The 25,914-nt window shown below is 47.3% G+C and overlaps 1 protein-coding gene across 1 annotated transcript in view; it reads left to right on the plus strand.

Annotated features, from left to right (window-relative positions):
* The window catches only part of LOC149331576 (uncharacterized), a 39,155-nt gene extending 17,277 nt beyond the window's left edge, over window positions 1-21,878 (plus strand). Inside the window, exons 5-10 of the mRNA XM_089557375.1 lie at window positions 1,634-1,787; window positions 6,051-6,166; window positions 8,241-8,361; window positions 10,704-10,877; window positions 14,545-14,658; window positions 21,726-21,878. Coding sequence (XP_089413501.1) covers window positions 1,634-1,787; window positions 6,051-6,166; window positions 8,241-8,361; window positions 10,704-10,877; window positions 14,545-14,658; window positions 21,726-21,878 — 832 coding nt within the window. The remainder of the gene's footprint in view (window positions 1-1,633; window positions 1,788-6,050; window positions 6,167-8,240; window positions 8,362-10,703; window positions 10,878-14,544; window positions 14,659-21,725) is intronic.
* Window positions 21,879-25,914: the final 4,036 nt, after the last annotated feature.

A 25,914-nucleotide genomic window follows, 5' to 3' on the forward strand; every position in this document is an offset into this window, starting at 1 on the left:
GCTCTTACTATAATATGATCAAGCAGCCACGGTAACTTCTGCGGTATTAATTGCTTCACTACGTTCTTCTGTTTACCAAATGAACGATATACGCAACTCCTTTAACTTAACGCGCTATAAGAGAGCGGGATCAACCTGAAAGTTTTCGAAAATCCGCAAAGGTACCTATCTAGCTGCGAAGCCTTCATTGCAACGTCCATAGAACACCCAAGGCGACGAGATCATCGCTAGTAGCTCAAAGTAGCGGGATCAGATCCCTGATGCGGCGGCTGACACATTTCGATGAAGGCCAATTACAAAAGCACCAGTTTGCGGCGGCGCGAGAGCACTGCATGCTTCCAGCCCTAGTGTGGCCGAACTTAAACGTGCAGTGAACAGGAATCTGAACACTTCTTTTTTCCGCAGGAACTCGATCTACACGTCCCCAGCATTCTTAGAAACTGAAGTATTGTCCTGTGCGGCCGATTTCCCAAATTTAAACCGAATTAAATGTCCAAGCTCCCATCTGTTTTTGGAACTCGCAGCTGAAGGTAGGAGTAGTCAACTAACGCGTGGAATGCCTTTCAGGCAGTCGCGTGGCGGCTTCGCTTTCACTTTTATTTTGCTTTCTAGGTTTCTGTGAATAAATGGATCCAGTCAGAGACAACATAATTGCAAATTAGGCCCACGGAAATAAAAGATACGCGTTGACTGTTTCCTTTCGCCGATCGCTACTTATCACTCAGCCGATGGCAGAGCAGCAAGCTGCCATGGGACTTGTTGAAAGGTTGTTTGACTACTGCTAGCGTCATCGGTGAGTTAAAAAAAGGGCGGGAGCCGGGACATTTAATCCGGATTAATATAAGGAAATCGGCCGCACAGGACAATAATTCGAAGTTTCTAAGAATGCTTGACACGTGTAGCTCGAGTTCCCACGAGTAAAAATACGAGTTCAGATTCCTGCTTAGTGCACCTTTAATCCGGTGTCCTACCGGTACTCACCTATGCGGCAGAAACGTGGAGGCTAACAAAGAGGGTTCAGCTTAAGTTAAGAACAACGCAGCGAGCTATGGATAGGAAAATGATAGGTGTAACGTTAAGAGATCGGAAGAGGGCGGAGTGGGTGAGGGAACAAACGCGGGTTAATGACATCTTAGTTGAAATCAAGAGGAAGAAATGGGTTTGGGCAGGGCATGTAATGCGAAGGCAGGATAACCGCTGGTCCTTAAGGGTAACGGAGTGGATTCTAAGAGAAAGCAAACGTAGCAGGGGACGGCAGAAAGTTAGGTGGGCGGATGAGATTAAGAAGTTTGCGGGGATACGGTGGCGGCAGCTGACAAAGGACAGGGTTAATTGGAGAGACATGGGAGAGGCCTTTGCCCTGCAGTGGGTGTAGTCAGGCTGATGATGATGATGATGAGGAGGAGGAATCCGGTGTCCTACACTACGGCGTCTCTCGAAATCCACGTCGAGCTCTTAGTGTCACATCTTCTCATCAAAGTTACGAATGCGCCCAGTATGCTGCTTCTAAAACTGTCACAGTGCCTGACTAGGGCCGTTCCTGCTGCCTTTTGACGCTTCCTTCAGGAATATTTCGCATTTCTTACCGTCTATCCCGCGCGGTGCGCATAATCTGTGCCATCTTTCCTTTCAGCTACGTCGACGTAGTCACCCTGGGCAACCAGAATGTGGCCAGGGAGGTGACCGCCCTGGCTGGAAACAACATGATGCACTTCGGCCTGCTCAGAGTCATCACCCAGACCTCGAAGCTGGCCGGCCTTTTAACTAAAGCTAAAAACATCCTAGAAGTGAGTACGCAACACTGTGCCCTCATTCACGACGCTGTTATTTTGCATTGTTCGAGGTTGGAAGAGGGAAAGAAAGGCTCATTTGGAGACCGAATTGAAAGCGGTGGACGAAGACGCCATCTCTCGTCGCATCTTGTAGACCAGCCGACTTATAAGCAGACAGTTCACTGATAAACTTAATGGTTCATTCATACACACTCGGATGACAAAAACCTAGCTTCAAGTGTCGGCGGACTGATGCTTACCGTCTCGTCGTTTTCCGCGCATAAAACTCGTACTGAATCTGGAGATGGAGAAAGCGGATGAGTTGGCGGGAGGCGGGCGGGTTACGAGAGAAAACTGCGTCCCCTGAGGGTTGGGCAGAATGTCGAGGGAATGCGGCGTATCAGAGTGATTGACGGACTGAATCACGCCACCCTCCTCCATAAAAGGAGAAAGCTAATGCCAACGTGTACTCTCATCAATCGCATCATCGTCTGTGGCTTTTCTAACGCGATCGGTTTAAGGGTCCCGTTCCAAGGAGAATTCGCAGTCCTCGTCATCGCCAGTGTCGTGAGCGAAAAATTGCTCGAGAAGCAGTCACCCCCTTGCCGCCTAGGTCACGTGAACATGTGACGTCATGACAACCGCCCTATAATGGCAGGCATCAGTTAATGACTGGACGCAAGAGGTTGCTGGCGAAAGGCAACCTGGGTTTCACAAGCCCCACCGCTGGCTGTGTTTCAAAGAGCCATCTGCCAGGCCAGGGGTGCATCGCTTAACATGTGCCCCACTGCGCCAGAAGTGGTATGAGGACTGCCCGCCATCAAAGACTGCAGAGGATAACCAGCTCCATATATATGGGCATGTAGCAGAACCAAGGCGACAGCTATGGAGTGCCTGCTCGTGAGGAATCTACAATGCTATCACATATTGCACTCTTAACGGTAAGATAAGCGTTATGTGATGATGAAAGATAAAACATTATCCGTGTCTGCGAAGTGATACGCAAAGAGGACCTCAGGCCTCGAAAGGATCCCATTAACTCTATCGCTTCGTACCCTTAATGTGGAGCTTGAATCTCCCCTCCATTTTTGTGTGTCTGGACTGACAGCTGTCGTGGTTAGACAGCTTGCGCTATCTCATGAGAAGTAATTTCTTGTAATTGCTCTGCAACTCCCGTTTCATGATGCGCCCAACGACTTGTTTCGCGCCAGACAAACCTGGCAATCAAAACGCTTTGTCACGGGGGGTAGAAGACTGTCCCAAAATTTCTCTTGGGGAGACACCACGCAGAAAAAAAACTGCAGTACAGCCACCGAGCCAACTTCACGAGAGATAAACTCAGTACCTTTCGATGACAATCCGACGAGCTCGAAAGCTTTTGTAAAATAGACACATACCTACTGAAATTTTCTGTGACGAATCTCACAATTCCGTGTTTCTATATGGAATATATAGAGTATATATGGGGCATATCGAGTCGATTTATACTGTATGTAAAGCGCTTATCGAAGTTTACGAACCCTATGTGACGTCATGCACACTATTTAGAGAGTATGGAAATTTTATGAATGGGCTGATGAATGACGTTTTTTATTCCATCTCATGAAAAGCTTAGACTCCATACAGAAAACATATGAACTCCCATATGGTTTCTTATATCATATGCGCTCCGTATTCCAGTAATTCGATACGAGCGACTCACATAGAACGTTTGAGTAGGGATATGCAGCATTTTTCTGTTTAGGGTAAGAAAACTTTTGTCGCATCAGTTTATCAAACCAGCCCGTATGTTTCATTCAAGGAGAATATTTTTTAAGGCGAAAGCCTTTAAGCGCTTATACTCCGACCATGACTCTGTCCGTCCGTTACATCTGAAGTGAAAGTAAGTAGTCATTACTAGTCACAAGTCATGACTGGTTAGTTTGACTGGTTTGGCATGACGAGTTAGTCATTAACAAGTCATGACTAGTTAGTCACTAACCAATTATGACTCGTTTGTCAACTAATTAGTCATAACTAGTCATTAGCCGATCACAACTATTTAGTCATGACTGGTCAGTCATTACTAGTTAGTCATTAACCAGTCATAACTAGTTTTTTCATTAACTGATTAGTCATTACTAACTAGCCATTAACCAGTCATGACTGGTTAGCCATCAACTAATTAGTCACGACTAACTAGTCATTAACTAATCATGACAAGTCAGTCATTATTCAATTATGACCAGTTAGTCATTGTGGGGGCTTTCGCTGCTTGACGCACGGAAAGGAGCCTTTGAGTGTCTTTGGAACCGAGTTTGAAAAGCAGGTTCATAGCGGAAATCGTAGGAGACTGCTTGCAAGGGAAGCTTTAGTCACTGGCTTCTCTTCACGTTGCTATCATATGGGACAAGGTCGCAAAGATTAACACGCCACCTCACCCACGTGCTTGACTTGTGGTGTTGTGGTTGGCGTGAACCGTTTCCTTTTAGCGTTCCCGCGTTTTTGTGACGAGTGTGAGGCACTCCTGGTAAACCTGAGGAGATTGAATGCTTCTTTCGGACGACGTCTTCCACATCGTGTACCCTGAATGCTTCCGAACTAAACGGCGATCATTGTCAGCAACACAACTGAAGTTCTTAGAGGGTACGGATGTCTATTCATCGGCGTAAAATTAGATTTAGATTACTTGGCAGTACGTGGGGAAACTTGCACACATTGAGAAGTACAAACTTGATCGGACACAAAACTCTGCGGTAAAAAAAGACATTTTACTTCGAGTATCAATTCGAAAAAGACACGTTATCTCTTGAGTAATCCTTAAATAATGACTGTTGAAATGAAAACATGAAACCTGGAAAACTTTTGGGTGCATAGTGCTCTCGGAGGAAGCCCCCACAATGGGTGTCGCTATGGGGGACATATTGAGACTGGTCGCGAAAAGAACGTGTGAGGACATGAGTGAATAAAAAATGACTGCGAAAAATTAGCGCTCAAAACACGCTCAGGAAACTGCGTTGAAAGAGGGAATTAGTCCCATAAAAGTAAATAAATTAGTCTGGCGGTAGAAAAACGATCTGCCTCCGATTAGATTCCAACCCACGACCTCCGCATGTGGCCTGTGGTACTCTGCAACTGAGCTAAGATGGCGGCTGTCCAGCGTTTACTGCATTTGTGTTGAGTGTAGCCCAACTTGAGACTCGTCACCGGCGCATCCCTCGAACATAACTGCAAATGCCGGTAGTTAGTAGAACATCGTACGCGAATGCGAAGGTCGTAGGCTCGGATCCCACCTCCGGCTTTCGGTTCCTTTCCTTACACTTTATAGGCAACCGCCTATTGGGATAAGAACGTATTAAAGTATTTATTACTCATCTGTCATTGATGAACTTCAAAATAGACCCCTATGGTTTTTTTGGTTTCAGTGACTGTTGGATTGACTCATATGTTAAAATCATTGTATGGTTCGTCAAGTCGCAAAGACTAAATGTAAACTACAGGCTGAAAATGTCAGCCCTAAAAACTTCGCCACTGATCGAGCGAGGGCACAATTTCATCCACTTCCATGTGGAGTCGGGAGAACATGATATCAAGACGAAGTAGAGTAAGCTGCCAAGAGCAATGCAGCTATTTTATTCTGATCGTAAAGAGTGAGACTCCTTTATAACGCTGATGTCTGCTCCAAAACCTTGCAGTTCACTCTACTGAACCTTTCAGAGACGTCTAGCTAGACGTCTCTGAGAGGTTTTTGGTTTGCTGGGTTCCTGTAAATATGCTTGAAGCAGTGCTACCGTCCTCGATGCATGCATGCACCGGACCGACCTTAGCTGCCCGAAATGTCGCTAATTCCAACCAGCTTTAGCTGATTAATATGCTAAGCCAGTAAGCTTAGCTTTACTATTTTTTCTGGTAACCTGTAAGCAGTATTTACCGGAACAGCAAGAGCCTGGATGCAATTACTGAAAGTGGAGGGATTGTTCATTCAAAACTGAATTTGAACATTGTTTTGTTCGAGTATATACATGTTCTCATCACAGTGGAGGGATTTTTCATTCAAAACTGAATTTTGTTCGAGTATATACATGTTATTGTCACGAGAACTCCGTTTGATTTAAATAATGTGGCGCAAGCTCTAATTTGTGCCATTGCGCAAAGGGGGCGCCTTTAGTCAGCGAGCTCATGAAATCAGGACAGATATGCTAACGCATTCCCTTACACATCACTGTGAATTGAATATTTCATTGCGTAAAGTGCGTACTCTCTTGCTACCTAACTCTTCCAAACCTGTTTTCCTCGCAGAAACTAAAAAACATGCAAGGCAACGACAAGAATAAAAGAACAATATTAGCACTCGGCCTCTACGACTACAAAAATGCATGGAACACGTACCAGGCCCAGTTTAAACTGGCCGTCGAGTGAGTACAGCAGCAGCGACTTGAACTTTCACGGCATCGTATTTTTCGCTAATTTTTGCCCGTCAACATGAAGCTAGGTAGCAACAAATGGCGAACGTTTTTGCTTTGTGAATTATGTGCCAAACTCCCCCATGTCTGTGATTTATGCGTGTGGTGGGAAGCGAACTAGGTCACTGCACGTGATCAGTTCTAGCGCCATCTCTTGTCACTACGGACACTGAGCCAAAGCAAGACATAGCCTCCAAAATTACCCACTGCGAGCGCTGGTAGGTAATCTCGGAGGCTATGGGCTAGACAGTCTTGACTTACCCTCGCAGCTTCCCGTGCTCTCTCTCGCCCGCGCGTGTAATGGAGCCATGCGTGGGTCGTCGTAGGACGTCCCTATCAAAAGCTATCTCTTCTAAAGACATGACCAGAATGCAGTGGTGGTGGATAAAAGATTTAAAACGTGTGCAAGATTGTCGCAGATGCCGAACAAAGCGGAAGGTTAACAGCCTACGGAGGCCACGGTGAGCATAACCACTGTCAGAACCGCCACAGCAGTTCTTCCGAGCTCCCCTTCACAGCGCACGCGGGCAGTGTGAGCCGCTCCTGAGAAATGCGCATGTCCAGAATGTGTTCAGCCGCTCTTTGTGGGCCAATTTCAAGCGATTTTCGAATGCAGCACACAGTAGAGGAAAAAAAAAATGATTCGTGCGGTCGGTTGGCGGGAGCGTTGGTGCAAGCGGTTTTCGTAGCGAAAGCTACACTGCCCACGAACTTGCGATTTCGCTGTGGCAGTGCTCCGAGGAGAGAGCGACCGACCTTGAGCCGTTGCCTAGCAACCGCCGCAGGTGGCGCTCGCCGCGCCTTCTGGCATGACGTCACACCGCTTGCCTCATCGTTGCGCCCGCCTCCGCTCGCTTCGCCAGCTGTGTCGCATGCTTTCGCTACGTATATCCTGGCATAGCCGAGCTAAGCCACTGCCAATTTTTTGGTTCACTCCCTTGGGGTACACTGTCGCTTCATTAAAACATCGCTTGCGAGGGTAGGTCTATGTGATGACACGTCATCTGCATGTACCCATTTCGCCAGAAGTAACAGAGCAACAGGCTTTTGCTTATCAACCCTATAACGAACCCTGTACGGTGCCACTAGCGACGAAAAACTAAAAAAGTGAGGAAAAGGGTTCACCTTGCTATACTCAGATTCAGTTATTAAGGGGTACATAGGTGCTTTGCCATGCTGCTAAGAAACAAACAACCAGTGCTCGGTTACTTTTGGGGAAAGACGGTACATCTCCCATCGGTACTCTGCCGATTTCATTTGCCGCCTGCAATACCTGCGGCAACATCGTAGTTCTACCAAACAGTAATATATTATTTTCTTGACGTCATAAACAACCCGAATGCCATAATGATGGAAGTCATCGTGTTGGCACTGTGGTTTTTCCTATGCAAACTGCGAAGTCCGTTGCAATTGTACGTTTACATCGCTGCGAGTAGATTAAGACAATACGGGGAGGCATTTACACTCTTTCATCCCACCACAACAGCGCGAAAGCAATCTCCCAGCACTGCAGACGCGTTCACTGGCAACCACGGCAGGCCTTTTCTTGCATACTAACCAAGCCGGAATTGACGTTGGGCTACGCTGTAACCTCAGGCATGTCAGAACGCATTTTAAAGAATGTAAATCTCGCATCACTTGCATCATCACAAAGCCACAATTCAACCCGCATCTTATATCACGTAGATCACCAAGGCGCATGCCAACCAGTGCCGCGGTCACATAAAATGCCGCGGTCTACTGGAGTGAGTGAGGTGAATTGAAAAGAACCTCGAACGCCAAACTGCATGAAATACACGAACCAGGAGTGGTTTTGAAATAAGTTAAATAACACCTATGTTGTACTCAACCTCCAGTCACCAACATCAGGGCGCACCGGGCCTCAAGGGCGATCTTCGGGCTTTCTGCCTGGAGTAGCGGTAGCGATATGCTGTAATCATCGAGGCTTTATTTCTCTAACTGGAATGTTAATTCTTGACCAGCGCTCTCTCCAGGAGAGTCTGTGAGCATCTGTGTACATGTACAGGACCACGAAGGCCGACACCGTGATCGCCCTGAGTTCCACGGGGTGGATGGAGAGCGACACGAACTGCTTCGCGGCGCCCACCGGCGTTATCGACCCTGTGGACAAGAGGGCACCGGACATGGTAATTAAGCAGCGTGCCGATCTGAGCGAGAACAGTTGCCCTCTATTGCCTCAACGACTCCTCAGGATCCTAACATAAGTGTTATGCAGGAAGTTCCATGAAAAGCAAACTTTTCTGGAAATGCATGCTGCTTGACAGATTGGAGCTGCAACTTGTGATGCAAAACTATCGATAGTACTATCGATAATATCGATATTTGAGCCACTATCGAACTATCGATGGTAAAAAGGACTATCGATAGTACTATCGATAGTGCGCTATCAGTAGTAGTATCGACAGTACTATCGATAGTGCGCCATCGATAGTTCTATTGATATTACTATCGATAGCCGTATCGGTACTATTTGTTATATATAGTACTATCAATTCTATAAAATCAGCCACGCGTACCCACTGCTTCCTAAACTTGGTCTCCCGAGTGTGTGGTATGGAGGTGATGGTATGATTAATTAACAGGACTCGCCCGTTTTCGCGGCCTGCGCGTCACCGAGCTCTGCAGATTTTCCCTACCTAAAGTTGCTGGATAAAATGTTAGCGTGCGGCCGCCCTGGTTGCGAAGCATCTGTGCGAAAAGCATTTCTGCAGCGATTACATCAGCAAGACGACGTCTGCAGTGCACGATAGCGTCGTGTAAGCCAGCACAACTTGTGCTGTTCGTTCTTTCATCGGATGCAGTTCTCGGTATTTTTCCGAACTGTCCCAGTGCACGTTAAAGAACCACAGCTGGTCGAAATTTACCCGGAGACCTCCACTACCGCATCCCTCATAGCTTGAGTATCTTTGAGACGTTAAGCCTCATGAGACCGTGAAACCAATTAGGTATCGAAAATGCTTTGGTTATGTCGCTGGCCAACCAACGATTAATATCAGTATTGTTACTATCAATAGTCTTACCATCGACAGTTTCACTATCGATAGTTTTCCCATCGATAGCGTTACTATCGATGGTAATACTATCGATATCAACACTGTCGATAGTATTGCTATCGGTGGTAGACTATCGATAATACTATCGATAGTATGTCGAGAGTAGCACTATCGTTGGTTTTGTACACTATTGGTAGTTCCAAAAAAACTATTGATACTATCGATAGCCAATTTTCCGATAATTTTGCATCACTAGCTACAACACAAGGCGGATGATGTGATCGTTATCATTATCTTCTCTGTATTTGGCCAATGTTTATGCAATATAAAGGCCTGTAGAGGATGGGGTGACATCCCGCAAAAATACACCACCTTAAGAAGTGCTTAAATATAGGGATCAACTGTTAGTGTTGCCTTTAGCTCTGTCCTTGTCAATCTAAGCAGCGCACGTTTAGCATATGATCACGGCACCTCGTTCCCATCTGAGCCAGCTGAAAGCATCACGGTGGCTCGGAATTTTTTCTGCGTTCTCGTGCTCGCTAGCCGAACGCAGTTGTCTTCGACGGGGCTCACTCTGCAATCTACTCGGCCTTCGTAGTGCACATTTATAGGCCTGACATAAACCGACGAACGAATAACCACAGTGTTGGCATTGGTGTTTTGAAAGGACCTGCGTTTGGCCAAGCCATTGAATTTAGTGATGGTATTCAGTTGTCTTAAGCCTATTAAATCTTCTGTGCGGTAACAAAATTCATACAACGCAAACACGCTGCATAGCGGATGCATTGTTCAGTTCTCATCTTGAAGCACACAGCCAGTGCCAGTAGGGTAAGGTGAACAGGTGAGCTGCAGACTAATCCGAACACTCAAATTTGGTTTCTGACAAACGTCTTCCACCTAGGAAACTCATAAGCTGGATTGGGAGCTAACAGTCTCTGTGCTAACTCCTGCGTCTGCAGTGGTACGCGGTCTGCTTTCATATGACGAAAAAGCTGACGGCTGATCCAAACACGTGTGGTGCAAACGGGGCCAGCTTTTTACGTAATTTGTGTCTTCGTTAATTACCACCAGGCAGGTCAATTCTTGGAGCTTCAATGCCTCTTCTTACCGCTTCATTCTTAAAACAGCTCAGCCACGGCTTCGTTTTCATGGCAGCGGAGACGATGCGCTCATAAAAGACCCTTTGCGTAGCCCTGTTCAAAAAGGGCAAACAGTCTGCCGCATTTGACATACCCACGCCTTGTTATTGCTTTTGCATTCTTGCCTCTAAGCACTAGTCTCTGTAAATAGTCGTCTCATGAGCATCAGCTTCAAACTATGACGTGAAGGTGGCGGCAGACAGTGCAAAATAAAGATGGGTAAGCTCGCAGGAAACTTGAAATGTCCCCAGAACAGAAACGGAGCTTGGCAAACAAAAAGAAATTTGCTTTCGCTAACGCATATCTGCCTGCGCGGCTTCGTCCAATGGTGCGCAGAAGCAAATGGCCGGCTTGATGGTGAGGAGCGTCAGATACAGCAAGCCGGACACCAAGCTGGGCCTCTCGTTCGAGCTGGGCATTCTCTTCTACAAGATGGCCAGCGCAGACCTGAAAGAGGACAGTCTGGCGTACGCCAAGTGCGTGCGTTTCACTGTGGACCACAGGGATGTGGTGAGTGAACCTCAAATTTTGTTTTCTCTGGCAACACTGGTAGCGATCGATTTGCAGCCGGTTTCATTGTTTGTGGTCCCAGCGTTAAAGTGATCGCACAGGAGGCAGTTGCCCTTCGACCTTGTAATGTCCTTCTCGCAAGGACACGCTCCCAAAGATTACCCTGACAACGTGACGTTCTCTTCGCAGCTTCTCGAAACTTTCTACGCTGCCGAAATCTGATTATAAGGAAAGAGGGACCAATAATTTGCGTGCGTTCTCGCTAATGTAACACTGCACGATAGGGCACGGGTTCGGGTGGCGGACATGATACGTATCCATTTCTTAGAGATTGGTTATCGCTGACGCACCTTTAGTTATTCCAGCCCTTGGCTTGCAGATCCACCAACCCCTGCAGTAATATACAGTGCGCCACAGCACTGATGCGAATGGATGCTCTGCTCCTAGCTGTAGCTGTGCTTCACTGCATTATCACAATAGCAGAGTCCTTATATTAGGCCGATTAGCTGTACTGCTTGGGTAGCTGTGCTTCACTGCATTTTCAGAATAGCAGAGTCCTTATATTAGGCCGATTACCTGTACTGCTTGGGTAGCTGTGCTTCATTGCATTTTCAGAATAGCAGAGTCCTTATATTAGGCCGATTACCTGTACTGCTTGGGTAGCTGTGCTTCATTGCATTTTCAGAATAGCAGAGTCCTTATATTAGGCCGATTACCTGTACTGCTTGGGTAGCTGTGCTTGACTGCATTTTCAAAATAGCAGAGTCCTTATATTAGGCCGATTAACTGTACTGCTTGGGTAGCTGTGCTTGACTGCATTTTCAAAATAGCAGAGTCCTTATATTGGGCCGATTACCTCCTTCTTGGGAAGGAATCACAGTGCGCAGGAGATATCCATTCTCTTCGCTTCCCGCCAAAGCCACACTGCATCTACTTGAGAGGCAATTGATCAAAGTGGCTTGCAGGTGCTCACTTTCACGCAGAATACAAGTATTATAGCTTTGCTTTACATAGTACACTGGCCGAGTGAAGCTCAAGACCATCGCGCTATGGTAACACAAAAACTTACCTTCGGCAAAGACTTCGCTTAAATCATCAATAACAAATTGCTGGGTTTACGCAACGTCATTATTAAGCCGTGCTTTAAAATTTGGCGCCCGTACGTTGACCCTCATAAACAAGGCTACGCCGCTTCACTTCGTCCTGCAAGGTTCAGTTGAAGACAGCAATCGATGGCGGAGCTGTCATAATCCCGCACTGTCAACAGCAGAAACACACTCCCGTCAGGTTACATATTTCGGCTTGGAAAGTACCGAGTAAAATACGAAACCCGAAAAGCGAGAAGCTAAACACACAAAGTACTGAAAACTTCGAAGTTGGCTGAAACAAACTATCTCAGTTATGCACGCCGTTAATATACAGGATCTGTTCTGAAAATAGTAGGACTCATTTTTTCCTGGGCGAACGGGCGGACGAGAGGCGGTCTGCGCGTTCAAGATCGTTGAAGGGGGATATTGAGAATGCTGGGGAAAATCGCCAGTCGGCTCTCGGCCGTTGAAGAGAGCAGGTCGCTGGTACTGTGAACCCCGGTCGAAACGTCTCGTCACGCAGAATCATAGAGCGGTTACCGGATCAGCGATACGCGATCTAATTTTGTTTAAATCTTGGTAAAACGGGCAAAGAGACTCACGACATGATTAAGGAGGCCTACAGTGACGCTGCCATGGGTAGACCAGGTGTTTTTGGAGTGGCTCAAGCTGCTTCGAGAAGGTAAGGTAGGAGTGGAAGTCTACGACCGCTCCGGACGCCCTTCGACCAGCAAGACCAACGAAAATGTGTAGCGAGTGAAACATTTTCTGAACAGTGATTGTAGGATGAGTATCAGAATGATTGCTGATGACTTGAGCATTCCTCAAACCCAAGTTTTTGAGATCGTGACAGAAAACTTAGCCACGAGGAAAGTGTGCGCGAAGTTGGTGCCGGGAGTGTTGTCAGATGAGCAAAAGGCCAACCGGAAAGCGATCTGCCAGTATCTTCTTCATCATGTGAATGAGGGCCCCGATTTTCTGCCCAGCACAAGGCGGGAACGCTGCCTCAGCCCCCCCTACAGCCCCGACTTGGCCCCGCCAAACTATTTTCTATTCCCGAGAATAAAATTGTCGCTCAAGGGAAGAGATCATGGATCGGTAGAGGCTCTTCAACAAGCCGTGACGAGGGAGCTAAACAGCATTCCGGCCCAGGCGTTCCTGGAGGCGTACGAAAACTGGAAAACTCATTACCAGCAGCGTGTAGGTGCGGAATGGTGCTACTTTGAAAAATTCTAATCGTTTGTACTGCTCTCATGAATAAATTTGATTTTAAAAAATCACTCCTACTACTTTCAGAACAGACCCTGTATGCATGTGCCTTCGCATATACGTAAAATATTCCAGCTCGTCCATGCATTCATCTAGCGAGCCAGTGTGGTGTATGCCGAAATTCGTGTTGGGCGCGGGAGTGTGCTTGCGATTAAAAATACTGCTACGCGATGCGAGCCAAGCAGAGACTGCTGCAAAGGAATCACGTGACCCAGCTGCTGCAATCCATTCCTCGCACCTCCATTTTGGGTGCGGAGAAAGAAAGAAAGAAAGAGAGAGAGAGAGAGAAAGAAAGGAAGAAAGAAAGGAAGAAAGAGAGGAAGGAAGAAAGAGAGAAGGAAAGAAAGAAAGGAAGAAAGAAAGGAAGGAAGAAAGAAGGAAAGAAAGAAGGAAAGAAAGAAAGAGGGAAAGAAAGAAACGAAAGAAAGAGAGAAAGGAAGAAAGAGAGAAAGAAAGAAAGAAAGAAAGAAGGAAAGAAAGAAAGGAAGAAGGAAAGAAAGAAAGAAAGAAAGAAAGAAGGAAAGAAAGAAAGAAAGAAAGAAAGAAGGAAAGAAAGGAAGAAGGAAAGAAAGAAAGAAAGAAAGAAAGAAAAAGAAAGAAAGGAAGAGAGAGAGAGAGAGAAGAAAGAAAGAAGGGGCATTATGGGGCTACAAGAGAGGTTAGGTCCGCAAGGGTATTCGGAAATGGGTAGTGGTCCCAGGTCTTAACTTCTGCGAACGTATTTATGTGCTTAGGGCCAGTTGTTAAGTCCGAGATAAAAATAATATTAGAGCGGTTGACAAATTAGCACTATGAAAACCTCAAACGAATCAGTACATGTGGAATGGACTCCGCAACGTTCTAAACCTCGGAAACCTGAGCACAGTACCTTATTAAAAACTCATGACGAAACTGGGTGATAGGAGATTTTTATCACAAACCAGCAAACAGAAGTATCATACTTTTAAACATTGTTTTTTTTTTTCATGTCAACTCCCACAAAAGTAAAGGCCGTCATGTTTCTTTGGCTTGTCTGCCCTTGCGTGGAAACCGCGTAGGCTGCCACCAATCGCGGCCACTCTACGATGACATCAGCGGCACAATAGTGCTGACCACAGCGGGATTTGCCAGGAGCAACAACGTCTGCGCTCCGTCTGGCACTGGCTGCCACCGCTCGAATGCCCGATTACGCTAATTTTTTTAAGGGAGTCACCGGGGAATCATGACCCTGGACTATCAAGTCTGTTTTTAGAACTCCGTGCACGATGTTCAGCACTTTCAATGAGTAAAAGATTAGAAAATACTGATTCTTTATCTTCTTCTCTTTTCAGCCGTGCGGGCCGAATTACCCGCTAAAATGGCAGGCTGACGCGTTCTATGGACAGGTGCCTAACAACAAGGCCTACGTCTACGTCATTGAGGGTCAGAGAACCCTGAGAGACAAGGTTAGTTATCGAAAGTAAATTTTCATCACTTCCTTTATATACCAGGTGTCCCAGCTAAATGTAACCAAGCTTTAAAAAAACACGGGGTGTCCTAGCCGTCTGACACCAAAAGAGGGTTGTTTAGAGTCGCGTGACCTAGTCTGCATTATTTTTTTCGTTCTTCAAGGCGGACTAATTAGTTACGCTTAATTAAAACCCTTTTTAATTTTTGACCTGAGGAACAAAGTGTCAATGAAAAAGTTGTAGATCGCTTTGAGAAACAGCTAAGAGATTTGCAGCAAAGTAATATTTACGTAAAGTAGTTTTTTTACCAGCCTTTAACGATAACCCGCACAATAAGAAATAGCTTCCACATGACAACTGTGCCACTTCGACGTCCCAAGACGCGCCTTAAAGAATAAAATTCGTTTTTTCTGAAGTCCTCTCCTCGATGAGACTTTGGGTGCACATTGCGGCAGAGAAGCGAGCGAGCAGCTGGTCACGTGACAACTTTCTTTTTAGGCCAACAAATGAAGCTACGTAAATCGTAACTTGACGGAAACAGCACTACTAGCGGTTTTTTCGCGGTGGTCTAAAACTTTCGCATTGACACTTTCTTCCTGAAGTCAATAATTAAAAAATTGGGACACTTCGCCTTTTTTAAAACTTTGGTTACATTTAGCTGGGACACCCGGTATATAATCCTTACCAGTTCAGTGCTGCGGGTTCGCTTTCCACGTTCTTCCCAAGGCTTTGGCACAAATGATATCTGATCGCTTCAGACCATTCAGCCGAGAGTTTCCTAACACTCTGACTGCCTTGTCTTTGTTTAAGCACCACAGACAAACGACCATATCGTTTTTTATTCATCAACAGCCAGTGCTGCGTTACGGAGTCACAATCACTCCTTGCGACCTGATGCGTGCGTCGCTATGGGATTGATGGCGACGTTCTTGGGTACTCCGCGAGAGAACACAGTGCACGTATTGAGAACTGTATTGGGATGTGTCGGGTTAGTTTGGAGGATTGCATTTTCGGCTTCTCTTAAATTCTGCTTGGGCTTTGCGATGTCCGCGTTGAAATAACGAACTGCAGCATTAGTGGTAGATACTGACTTATCTTGCCGCCCCCCCCTACCCCCTAATTCAGAAGCATTAATGCGTTAGCACTACTACCGTCATGTCCATCTGGCGTTGTACGATGCTGGTGAGCAGAATGTGGGAGGAGTGTGGGCCGGAGTGACAAGGAGGTGCGGCGGCCACTCGGAAAAGTGGAGTGGAGAGGTCTGAGTAAGGTTTGGCATGATGCATGATGGAAGTGATGTCAGCAAGGTATCGGCACATGCACTTCCTACGTGGTGAAGACATGCGTGCACGTTCAAGGCACGACCATGCGCACGGCGTGGTGACGTCGTCACTCCTCCGTAAGGTTCAACCGCTTTCGAGGTGCCACCCGCTCCCTAGCCTCTTCTAGCCCAGGCGTACACCCTCTCCACCCGGGCATGGTCATTTGCACGGACTCTTTCAAACGACGAGGAGAAGTACGCTTTCCTGGGAACATTCGCTTTAACACCTTGCGCTGCAAATATTTGCCGTGAGCTAAAACACGGAAAAGCGATATGTACCCCTCGCCACAAGTCCTTTGCAGAATGGCGAAGGTAAGCTGTAAGCTTATTGGAAACCTACCGCGCAAATAACCACACGACGACGCAGCTTTCGCGCGCGTAGTTCGTTTAGAGAACAAAGAATATTTCCCGATAACGACGTGGACGTACACTGAAACCCCATCAGACACTTCCTGGGAGACCTGATTCACTCAAGTTTCTGGGTGGTCGACCTTCTTCTGCTAGCCGTAAAAAAAAAAAAAAAAACAGCCAGAGCCCTTAAAAATATGCGCAGAACAAGTTTTCGCCGAGCACACCTTTTACGGGCACGTGACGCTCTCAGGAACATGAGAGACAACATTGCTCCAAACGCGCCTTCTCACACTGGTCCTTCTCTGCAGGTGGGAAGTTCTAGGGGGCGCAGCTGTGGGGCTTTCTGGGATGAAATTGGTCACTTGTGTAGTTTTGTATCATTCATTCCAATGACACCCATACTTGGATGCGCTTCTTACGTAGGACATGCTAGCATTCTTTTACTGTGCGAGCGAGCTTGCTGAAGGCGGGCCGCTTAAAGAGTCATAAATCTACACGTTCAGAGCATTCTTAGAAACTTCAAATTACTGCCCTGTGCGGCCGATTTCCCTAATTTAAATCGGATTATCATCCGGCTCCCGCCTTTTTTTTTTAATTCTCCGCAGACAGTGGGAGGAATCGACCAACCCATGGAGCGCCTTTCAGGCAGCCGCGTGGCGGCTTTGCTTTTGCTTTTATTTTGTTTTTTAGGTTTCCGTGAATAAATAGATATAGTCAGAGACTACATAGCTGCATATTAGGCCCACAGAAATAAAAATACGCGTGGACTCTTTGCTTTCGCCGATCACTACGTATCACTCCGCCGATGACAGAGCGGCAAGCCTCCACGGGGCGGGTTTGATGGGTGGCTGACTCCTTCCACCGTATGCGGAGAATTAAAAAAAAAAAAAAAGGCGGGAGCCGGGACGTTTAATCGGATTTAAATTAGGAAAATCGGCCGCACTGGACAAAAATGCGAACTTTCTGAAAACGCTCGGGACGTGTAGATCGAGCTCCAGCGGTAAAAATACGAGTTCAGATTCCTCTTCGATGCTCGTTTAATGATTTCGCGTTACTGCTGCTCTGGTCGCAGAATCTGTTCGTCTGGTGTACTGCGATGCCGCTGAGCAAAATGGGGGAAGACAGTAGGAGAAAGGGACGAACAGGCGCGGCGTCCAGTCGGAGAAGTGGAGTGGTGGAGTCGCGGTCAGAAGTGTACAGGGTGCGGAGAGGCGTAAAGTGCTGTCAGTGAAAAGTGGGATCTGGGTGAGAGAGTTCTAAGTGTAGAAGAGTACAGTGGGTAGGATAGACAAGAGGAGAGGAGGTACGCTGAGAGAGTGCTCAATGAGAGAGAATAGGGACTCGCACCATCAGCTGCAGGGTTTCCGCGAAGAATGCACTGCGCGTGGAGAACACGTGTATACATTGTGTACAGATGCTTCTTCACATTAAGATTGTGGTAACGTTATAAGATCATTTGACCTAGGTGGCTCAGCTGCCACGTACGTAGCTTCTCTGGGGATTTTTTTTTGTTTTGTATTCTTAGCTCATGGGCAACGCCGCCGAAGACTCGCTGGTTTTTCTGCGACACGGGACCTCAACGCTATAGGGCTAAAATTTTCTACATTGACACAAGCTAGCAATATATCCAGCCCCTGTGTATAGCGTTCATTGATTACGAGAAAGCATTCGACTCAATAGAAACCTCAGCAGTCATGCAGGCACTGCGAAATCAGGGTGTAGAAGAGTGATATGTGAAAATATTAGAAGATATTTATAACGTTTGCAATCCGACCATCTTATGGCGGCCATAAAGTCAGCAATAAAATTCCAATAAGGAAAGGTGTCCGGCAGGGAGACACTATCTCGCCTATGCTATTCACCGCCTGTTTACAGGAGCTATTCCGGGGCCTGAAATAGGAACAGTTAGGGTTATATAACAGTTCCTAAGTAATCTGCGATTCGCTGATGACATTGCCTTAGGACATGAACTGCAAGGCATGATCGATGAGTTAGACAGGTAGAGCAGAACGGCTAAAAATTAACAAGCAGAAAACCAAAGTAATATTGAACAGTCTAGCCACAGAACAGCTGTTCGCAATTGGTGGCGGGGTGCTGGAAGTAGTAAGAGAATATGTGTACTTAGGGCAGGCAGTGACAGCTGATCCAGATCATGAGATCAGGGTTGCCAGATTGGGCTATTAATAGCCAAATTGGGCGACTTTTTGTCCGAGTTGGCGTCAGAAATTTTGTTTTGGCTATGTGGCTACCTTTGGGCTATATCTTTCTCATGCGTGAAAAAAAAAGTTAAAGTTGTAATAATGTGCTCTGTTACAATTATACAGTGACAGGAAAAAATGCAGGCTATAGCAGGTTAAAGAAATTGAGCGCGTGTGCTACAAAATGACAATTTGAAAACGCTGTGCTCGAGAAGACGTGTGTCAGGCGGTAAAGGATCATGACCTTTTGATTTCTTTTATAAAGAGTGGACACTACGTGAAAGTTGCCCCCAGGAAACACTTCACGGCCTATAGATTCCACTTTATCCGCAGACTAACGCCACCCGCGCGCGCGCGCGCCTCCGAACGTAGACTGTTGCCGTCTGCACATGCGAGCGTTCTCCCATTGACGGTGAACCGCAAGCGACCTTGGCGCCAGAATAGAGGGCAAACACTAGACTAACTTAAGTCTCCCTACATGATGCGAATACGTAAGCATTAAATGCTACTGTTTCGCTTCTGTTGCGTGGTTCCGTGATCCTCACATGTTCCATTAACCGTAGACGTGGCCTAGTGGTTTGGGCGTCCGCTTCTACTGCGGTAGGTGGCTGGTTGGAAACCAACAGCCAGGCATGTTCTTTCCTCGTATTTTTTATTCTGGTTCTGCGAACACATTCTGCTCAAGATACGCATGAGGCAAGTAATGCTTACGCATTGGTCTTTTTCTATTTCTTCCTATTCCCGTGACGGACACAGCAAGCGCGCCACTCGCAAGAGCCTACGCTTTTTCTGCAGCCTCAAGCGGCACACCTGCAGCCCTCGAGATTCATTGCGAGCGACGCGAGAGCGCCGTGTCCGTTGCGTAATCTGCGTGCACTCATGCGGAGCCATGGAGCCATCCTTCGGCGCGGCGCGGAACCCACTGTAACTAACGAAGGCGGCGGAAGTTAGTGGCATGACATGGCATTAGATCCGTCGCTACGAGAACTTTCAGAATGGGCAAGTGGGCGATGTAAATCCGGAACTACAAAGAGAAATGGAAAAAGGAGTCGGAATTCAAGGGTAATATGTTTTTCTCATTATTGTGAACGTGCTGTTAGACTGAAGATAAAATCGACATAGAATATCATCTAATGGCATATATCCTTGATTTATTCTGAGCTCATGCATATCGTAGAATGTAGCTTCAAGAAGGCGCATGCTATATGCTTTGAGGTGACGCTCTCAGTGAGAACCCTTTCTCTTAAAGCATAAAATTGAAATTTGAGGCTGCGTAAGTATACAGTAAGGTATTTTCACTGCCGATTTGTCTAATCTGCGCGCGAACATTTAGAAGGTGAAATATTCCTAAACTAGAGCTGCGATTGCGTTATATCGCGCCGCCGTTCTTTTCCGCGTGCAGATTGGCTGTCGTAACCCGCCTCAGGTGATATGGCTTACTGCCGCGCCTGCAAAGTGGAACTGCGGCCCCATTTTTAGGACCTGGTTAGCGCACCTGGTTAGCCGCACTGGTTAGCGCGCATGACGGATGCGAAACGTAACAACGGAAATGACACGCCTTGCGCGCCCCCTCAGATGTCATGTAATATCTATAAAACTATAATATCTCTATGATATCTATATATAATATATATAAGACAAAGAAATCTAATACGTAAATATTCTTGCCCAAAATTAATTCAATATACTCAAGAAATGTCGTCACAAAAACAAATATTTTTGGCTACTTTTGGGCTACCCAAAAATTTTGCTTGTGGCTACGTTTGGGCTACTACGGCGGCCAATTTGGCTACCTGAGGTCGGAGCCATCTGGCAACCCTGCATGAGATTGAAATAACTAGAAGAATAAGAATGGGGTGGAGCGCATATGGCGGGTTCTCTCACATCATGAATGGCAGTTTACCAATATATCTCAAGAGAAAAGTATGCAACAGCTGTATCTTACCGGTACTCACCTATGGGGCAGAAACGTGGAGGCTAACAAAGAGGGTCCAGCTTAAGTTAAGGAAGGTAGGTTAACGCCAGAGGAAGAAATGGGCCTGGGGAGGGCGTGTAATGCGAAGGCAAGATAACCGCTAGTCCTTAAGGGTGACGGAGTGGATTCCAAGGGAAAGCAAAGGTAGCAGGGGGCGGCAGAAAGTTAGGAGGGCGGATTTGATTAAGAAGTTTGCGGGGATGCGGTGGCCGCAACTTTCAAAGTACAGGGTTAATTGGAGAGACATGAGAGAGGCCTTTGCCCTGCAGTGCGCGTAGTCAGGCTTATGATGATGATGATGATGAGCAATGCGGCGACAGAATGAAAGAGGCGGATACTTGGGAGTGTAACTTGACAGGTGAAAGCGATGAATGGAACAGGCGGCTTTGTTCTGCACGGCCCAGCCTTCGTTTTGGTTTGCTGTGTCTGGCGACGCTCGTTGCCTCTGAAGTTTGTCTGGCGGCGTGGTTTGCACGGAAAGAGAGACCCGTTTCACAAAAGCCCTACCGGTGGCAGCACCTGCCATCGCAGCCCAGTGGCGAATCGCTTGGGTGTACCACTTGGGTATGTGCCGTGCCACTAGGACCTCCGGGGATCTATGAATGACAAGTAGAGGTTGACCAATTCAGCATATATGGCATTACCCCGTAAAATCCATCGCGTCATACTCTTCAAGCGGGGCATAAGTGTCCCGTATAGTTTTAGTGCGTTAGTACTAAGGTCCCCATTCATCGATTTCGCCGATTTTCCCAGGCGGTCGAAATTTCCGGAGCCCTTCACTACGGCGTCTCTCATAGCCTCAGTCGCTTTGGGACGTTAAACCCCAATAAATCAAACCAATAAACCAAACCTTTGTCAGAAGGCTGCTTGATCTTCAACACCGAGCACCGATCCGTTCGCGCATTTCGTTTTTAAACTTTTTTTTTAAATTTGGTGCAACGAAGCCTTTTTGTTTGTTAATTGCACATGCCACCACTTTTATTCTTAATTTTAGCCGCTTCCACAATTCTCTTTACTCTGATTCGCTGTTGCTTAGTTTCCGAACGGGATAGCTTAATTAACACGTCCGCATGTGTATTTTCACCGCCCTGCACCCCTAAATTTCTAATAAAACAAAACGGCAACCCCAAAAACATGCTCAAATTTCTCATTGCTCGCTGTATTACAATCCACCAAACAGAGCAACCGCGACTGAGAGTTTCATCCATGGTCTTCGCAGTTTAACACCTTGAAGAGCAGCTTGGACCTTCGGCCGAAGATGCCCTGGTTAGTGAACGACGTGCACCTCGGCTCCTATGAGAAGAATTGCTCCTCTGACCCTTTCTCACGTCTGAAGTACCTCAAAGGAAAGGAAGTGTTCAATATACCCTGAAGGTCACCAAGGGGAAAGACGGCTAGTGCTGGTGGGAAGGCAAAGAGCATTAATAAGAGGTCTTTCGGCGCGTGGTCTTCATCCCTGTCTCACAAATAGTTGACAGTTGTCTGGAAGCTAGCAGTCGTAAGCGACAGTTTCCACATCTGTACTGTTGGCTCGCTAGTGCTTGACATCTGTACACTTATTGCAGCTGTCGCCTATCGTTCGCATAGCTTCGACTACGCGGCCACGCTATGGCCCTGTCGCCCTATCTGAGGCTCTTCTACCTTTCGCACTTTTCTTCGTGGCGCAAGTTCTTGTTCTCCACTGATTATTGCGATTGCGTTGTTTTCTAATGTAAATTTCATGGTTCTTCCTAGCTGTTATTTCACTTCAGGTCTCTCTTGAAGCTACTTGCGAGATTTCCCGGCGCCAGCGGTATAGATATCTACCTGCCAATGCTCGTCAATGGCGTGGACAAAGGAACTATAAGGTTATAAGGTTGGAATGCAGCCGGCATATATAGGCATTTGCGAATAACGTGATGTAATTAGAGTGCTTTGTTTGGCGGTGCCTCAGATAGGGCGGTAGTGCCTGTGCGCGGGGCCAAAATTTGTTTGTGTAGTCGAATCTATGCGAGCAATAGGCGAGTTTTCACAGGTGTACAGACATTTAAGGGCGCTTCCCTTTACACTGTTCTCTAAACAAATGTACGTAATTTAGTATATTTTCCCGAATATATTATAATTTGGCGTGAACTGCACAAGTTACTGCTAAGTGCAATACTCTTAACACTGCATTTTTTCAGGCTTGCTGCGCATCGTTTCTATTTATGCAGCGCACCTTTGTGTCCTCTCCAGCACAGAATAATAATTTTCGAATAATTGGAATAAAATCCTACCTTGCCATAATCTCGTCCTACCGAGTGTTTTCAGTTTTGTGCCAGCGAAATATGCGAAATACACTAGTAATAATAAAAATACTACTGCAGTTACGAAGGCGTCCCAGCAGAACAGTGCCGTATACGGGACCACCTTTTAATCTTCACTTGAGCGTTACGGCACTGCGAGCAGTAATGAATTTAATCTGACTTTCTCATTTATACGGCATCACGGGAAATGCCTTCCTTGAATTCTTCATCCAAGAGTTCTCACCGGTAGACTCAAGGCTGCATTTTTTTTTGCAGGAGCAATTGATAGAGCATAACCGTTTCACACTGAAGTAAGCCTTCGACTAAAATACCCTTAAACTCTCTTCTGGGCCCGGTTTAGATGCCACATTTTTTAACAATTAGGATTTCTCGCACACCACGCAGACACCGGATTTTCTGCACAACGGGAGCCGTACGCTCTCACCTAATATAAATACAAAGCTGTCTATCTGCCTGCTGCGAGAAGTGGTCTCGAAAATGTCTAAAAACGTATAACCGGGACGAAGATACCCTCTGCGCATTGTTGGCCGGAGGAACAAGTGTGACGTATACTGCTCGGCAAGAGTGAGAGCCTGCCATAAGCATGAAGAATTTGAAAAGAAATATGCCGGCCATGCGGGAGCCTCCACTGCCATTCCTGCCCCACTCGGTAAGTGCGAAAACCGCGCCCCTCTCGTCCATCTATCCAGAAGCCTGGCAAGTAATCATATTCAGGGGATAGGCGCAATGATACCGAGAACTTGTTTCATGAGACCCTTTGTGTTAACTTTTCCTCGGTAGCCTTCCTCTGGGGTCACACCGTGGCAACCACTTTGCGGTTTCGCATTCCTCAGCTTTCACTATCACCACCCCAGCCATTTTGCAACCTCCACTCCCTCTCTCGCACATTCCCTCTACCTCCTTTCTCCTAAACGATTAACGTCAAATTTTCCCCTCCTCTCCTAGTCACCTGCCGCGGTGGCTCGGTAGTTACGGCATTCGGCTGCTGACCCGAAAGACGCGAGTTCGATCCCGACCGGGGCGGCTGAATTTCGATGAAGGCGAAATTCCAGAGGCCCGTGTACTGTGCGATGTCAGTGCACGTTAAAGAATCCCAGTGGGTCGAAATTTCCGGAGCCCTTCACTACGGCGTCCCTCATAGCCTGAGTTGCTTTGGGACGTTAAACCCCAATAAACCGCCCCGCCGCGGTGGTTCAGTGGTTATGGCACTCGGCTGCTGACCCGAAAGACGTGGGTTCGATCCCGGCCGCTTCGGCTGAATTTCGATGAAGGCGAAATTCTAGAGGCCCGTGTACTGTGCGATGTCAGTGCACGTTAAAGAACCCCAGGTGGTCGAAATTTCCGGAGCCCTTCACTACGGCGTCCCTCATAGCCTGAGTTGCTTTGGGACGTTAAACCCCAATAAACCGCCCCGCCGCGGTGGCTCAGTGGTTATGGCTCTCGGCTGCTGACCCGAAAGACGTGGGTTCGATCCCGACCGGGGCGGCTGAATTTCGATGAAGGCGAAATTCCAGAGACCCGTACACTGTGCGATGTCAGTGCACGTTAAAGAACCCCAGGTGGTCGAAATTTCCGGAGCCCTTCATTCACTACGGCGTCCCTCATAGCCTGAGTTGCTTTGGGACGTTAAACCCCAATAAACCGCCCCGCCGCGGTGGCTCAGTGGTTATGGCTCTCGGCTGCTGACCCGAAAGACGTGGGTTCGATCCCGACCGGGGCGGCTGAATTTCGATGAAGGCGAAATTCCAGAGACCCGTACACTGTGCGATGTAAGTGCACGTTAAAGAACCTCAGGTGGTCGAAATTTCCGGAGCCCTTCACTACGGCGTCCCTCATAGCCTGAGTTGCTTTGGGACGTTAAACCCCAATAAACCGCCCCGCCGCGGTGGTTCAGTGGTTATGGCACTCGGCTGCTGACCCGAAAGACGTGGGTTCGATGCCGGCCGCTTCGGCTGAATTTCGATGAAGGCGAAATTCTAGAGGCCCGTGTACTGTGCGATGTCAGTGCACGTTAAAGAACCCCAGGTGGTCGAAATTTCCGAAGCCCTTTACAATGGCGTTCCTCATAGCCTAAGTTGATTCGGATCATTAAACCCCAATAAACCAAACCAAACCAAACCCCAATAAACCAAACGAATAGTGGTGTTAAGATTCTGGAAATTCTTAATAATCGGGGAATATAGACCCTGCTGCAGGGAAGAAAGTACCCTAAAGTGGGGGTTTCATGGTCGAAGTAAGGAATATCTGGTTAACCATGCACCTATGGCCATGCTTCTCATAAGACGAATGTCCTTTCTGGGTCCTGATCAACCCAGCTTGTCGTATGTTTTATTCTGTGTCGTTTAAGACGAGTAGTGCTCGTCCAAAGCATTTTGAGGCGAAAGAACCCCTACATGGGGTCAAACCCGAACAAGAATCTTTTGGCGTCCCTGGCCTTAAAGGTGCATAAATGTTGCAGCGACTGGGTTCCAAACCCGCGGCGGCGCGAACAAATCTGCTTCGCTGGCCACTACACGTGAGCACTACGCTATCGCCGCATAGCATCGTAACCTCGGTCAGACGGTAGCTTAACCTCGGTCAGACGTGCCGACGACCCATCAAAGCAAAACCATGAGCCAACCATGCAAAATGAATTCTTTCGCACGTCTTCTCTAACTACGCTAAAATCCTGCCACTTTTTCAGTTTGCTGACAGATGGCAACACGGATTCTAATCGAACATTTTAATGCCATTTTTAGAAACGAAATGTGTTCATTAGGGATTTAGGCCCGAAATATCGCTGATTAGTGCCTTGGTGCCTGCCAAAGGCCACTACTGCGCATGCGCCGTTACCATGGCAACCATGGCGCCGCAGCCGCAGCGCTAAACTGCGCATGCGCAGAGTCGCGCCGCGTACCTGGGATACATGCCAGAAGCGATGCGCTTGCTCCTCAGACGCGCACCGTGGAAGGAGGAGAGCTGCTGTGCTCGCCAGGGCAGCTCTACAGGCTGCGTGAAATTGAGCCTTCCGATCCAGAAGTCGTCGCATGGTACAAGACCCGCCGACAGCGTGAAAACCAGGAGAAAAAAGCTAAGCGGGTGGCCGAGACACCCGAAGAACGAGAGGAACGTCCGCGAAGAGGC

The sequence above is a fragment of the Amblyomma mixtum genome, chromosome 8, assembly GCF_055824585.1.
Source record: "Amblyomma mixtum isolate Tamu chromosome 8, ASM5582458v1, whole genome shotgun sequence".
Classification (NCBI taxonomy): Eukaryota; Metazoa; Arthropoda; class Arachnida; order Ixodida; family Ixodidae; genus Amblyomma; species Amblyomma mixtum.